General features: G+C 53.8%; 2 protein-coding genes across 5 annotated transcripts in view; one reads left to right on the plus strand and one right to left on the minus strand.

Moving 5' to 3' along the window:
- Positions 1–813, plus strand: part of PML (PML nuclear body scaffold) — an 8,325-nt gene that overhangs the window by 689 nt on the left and 6,823 nt on the right. The window lies entirely within an intron of this gene.
- Positions 1–813, minus strand: part of LOC121660624 (LWamide neuropeptides-like) — a 3,000-nt gene that overhangs the window by 651 nt on the left and 1,536 nt on the right. For all 3 annotated transcript variants that reach the window (XM_042020034.1, XM_042020033.1, XM_042020032.1), the window contains 2 exons: positions 206–241; positions 28–98 (listed from right to left, as the gene is read on the minus strand). In XM_042020034.1, the coding sequence (XP_041875968.1) occupies positions 28–98; positions 206–241 (107 nt within the window). The remainder of the gene's footprint in view (positions 1–27; positions 99–205; positions 242–813) is intronic.

Below are 813 nucleotides of genomic sequence, written 5' to 3' on the forward strand. Positions count from 1 at the left end.
GCCCCAAATCCCATCCCGTCCCCAAACCTCAGCCTGTCCCAAACCTCGCCCTGTCCCCAAACCTCGCCCTGTCCCCAAATCTTGTCCTGTCCCCAAACCTCCTCCTGTCCCTAAATCTCGTCCTGTCCCCAAACCTCCTCCTGTCCCTAAATCTCCTCCTGTCCCCAAATCTCATCCAGTCCCGAATCTATTCCCAGCCTCAAACCTCATCCTGTCCCCAAATCTCATCCTGCCCCCAAATCTCCTGTCCCTAAATCTCCTCCTGTCCCCAGATCTCATCCCTGCCCCCAAATCTCCTGTCCCTAAATCTTGTCCCATCCCCAAATCTCATCCTTTCCCCAAATTTGTCCCCAAATCTCATCCCATCCTCAAACTTCATCCTGCTGCCAAATCTCCTCCTGCCCCCAAATCTCCTGTCCCCAAATTTCACCCATCCCCAAATCTCCTCCTGTCCCCAAATCTCCTGTCCTCAAATCTCACCCCAAACCTCATACTGTCCCCAAATCTCCTGCCCCCAAATCTCTTGTCCCCAAATCTCATCCTGTCCCCAAGCTCCTATCCCCAAATCTCACCCCATCCCCAAATCTCCTCCTGTCCCCAAATCTCACCCCATCCCCAAATCTCCTGCTGTCCCCAAATCTCACCCATCCCCAAATCTCCTCCTGTCCCTGAATCTCCTCCTGTCCCCAAATCTCCTCCTGTCCCCAAATCTTGTCCCATCCCCAAATCTCTTGCTCCCAAATCTCATCCTGTCCCCAAGCTCCTGTCCCCAAATCTCACCCCATCCCCAAATCTCACCCCATCCCCAAATCT

This window comes from Corvus kubaryi, unplaced genomic scaffold (assembly GCF_017639235.1).
Source record: "Corvus kubaryi isolate FWS band 111438036 unplaced genomic scaffold, C.kubaryi_AGA036_p1.0 36706, whole genome shotgun sequence".
Lineage (NCBI taxonomy): Eukaryota > Metazoa > Chordata > Aves > Passeriformes > Corvidae > Corvus > Corvus kubaryi.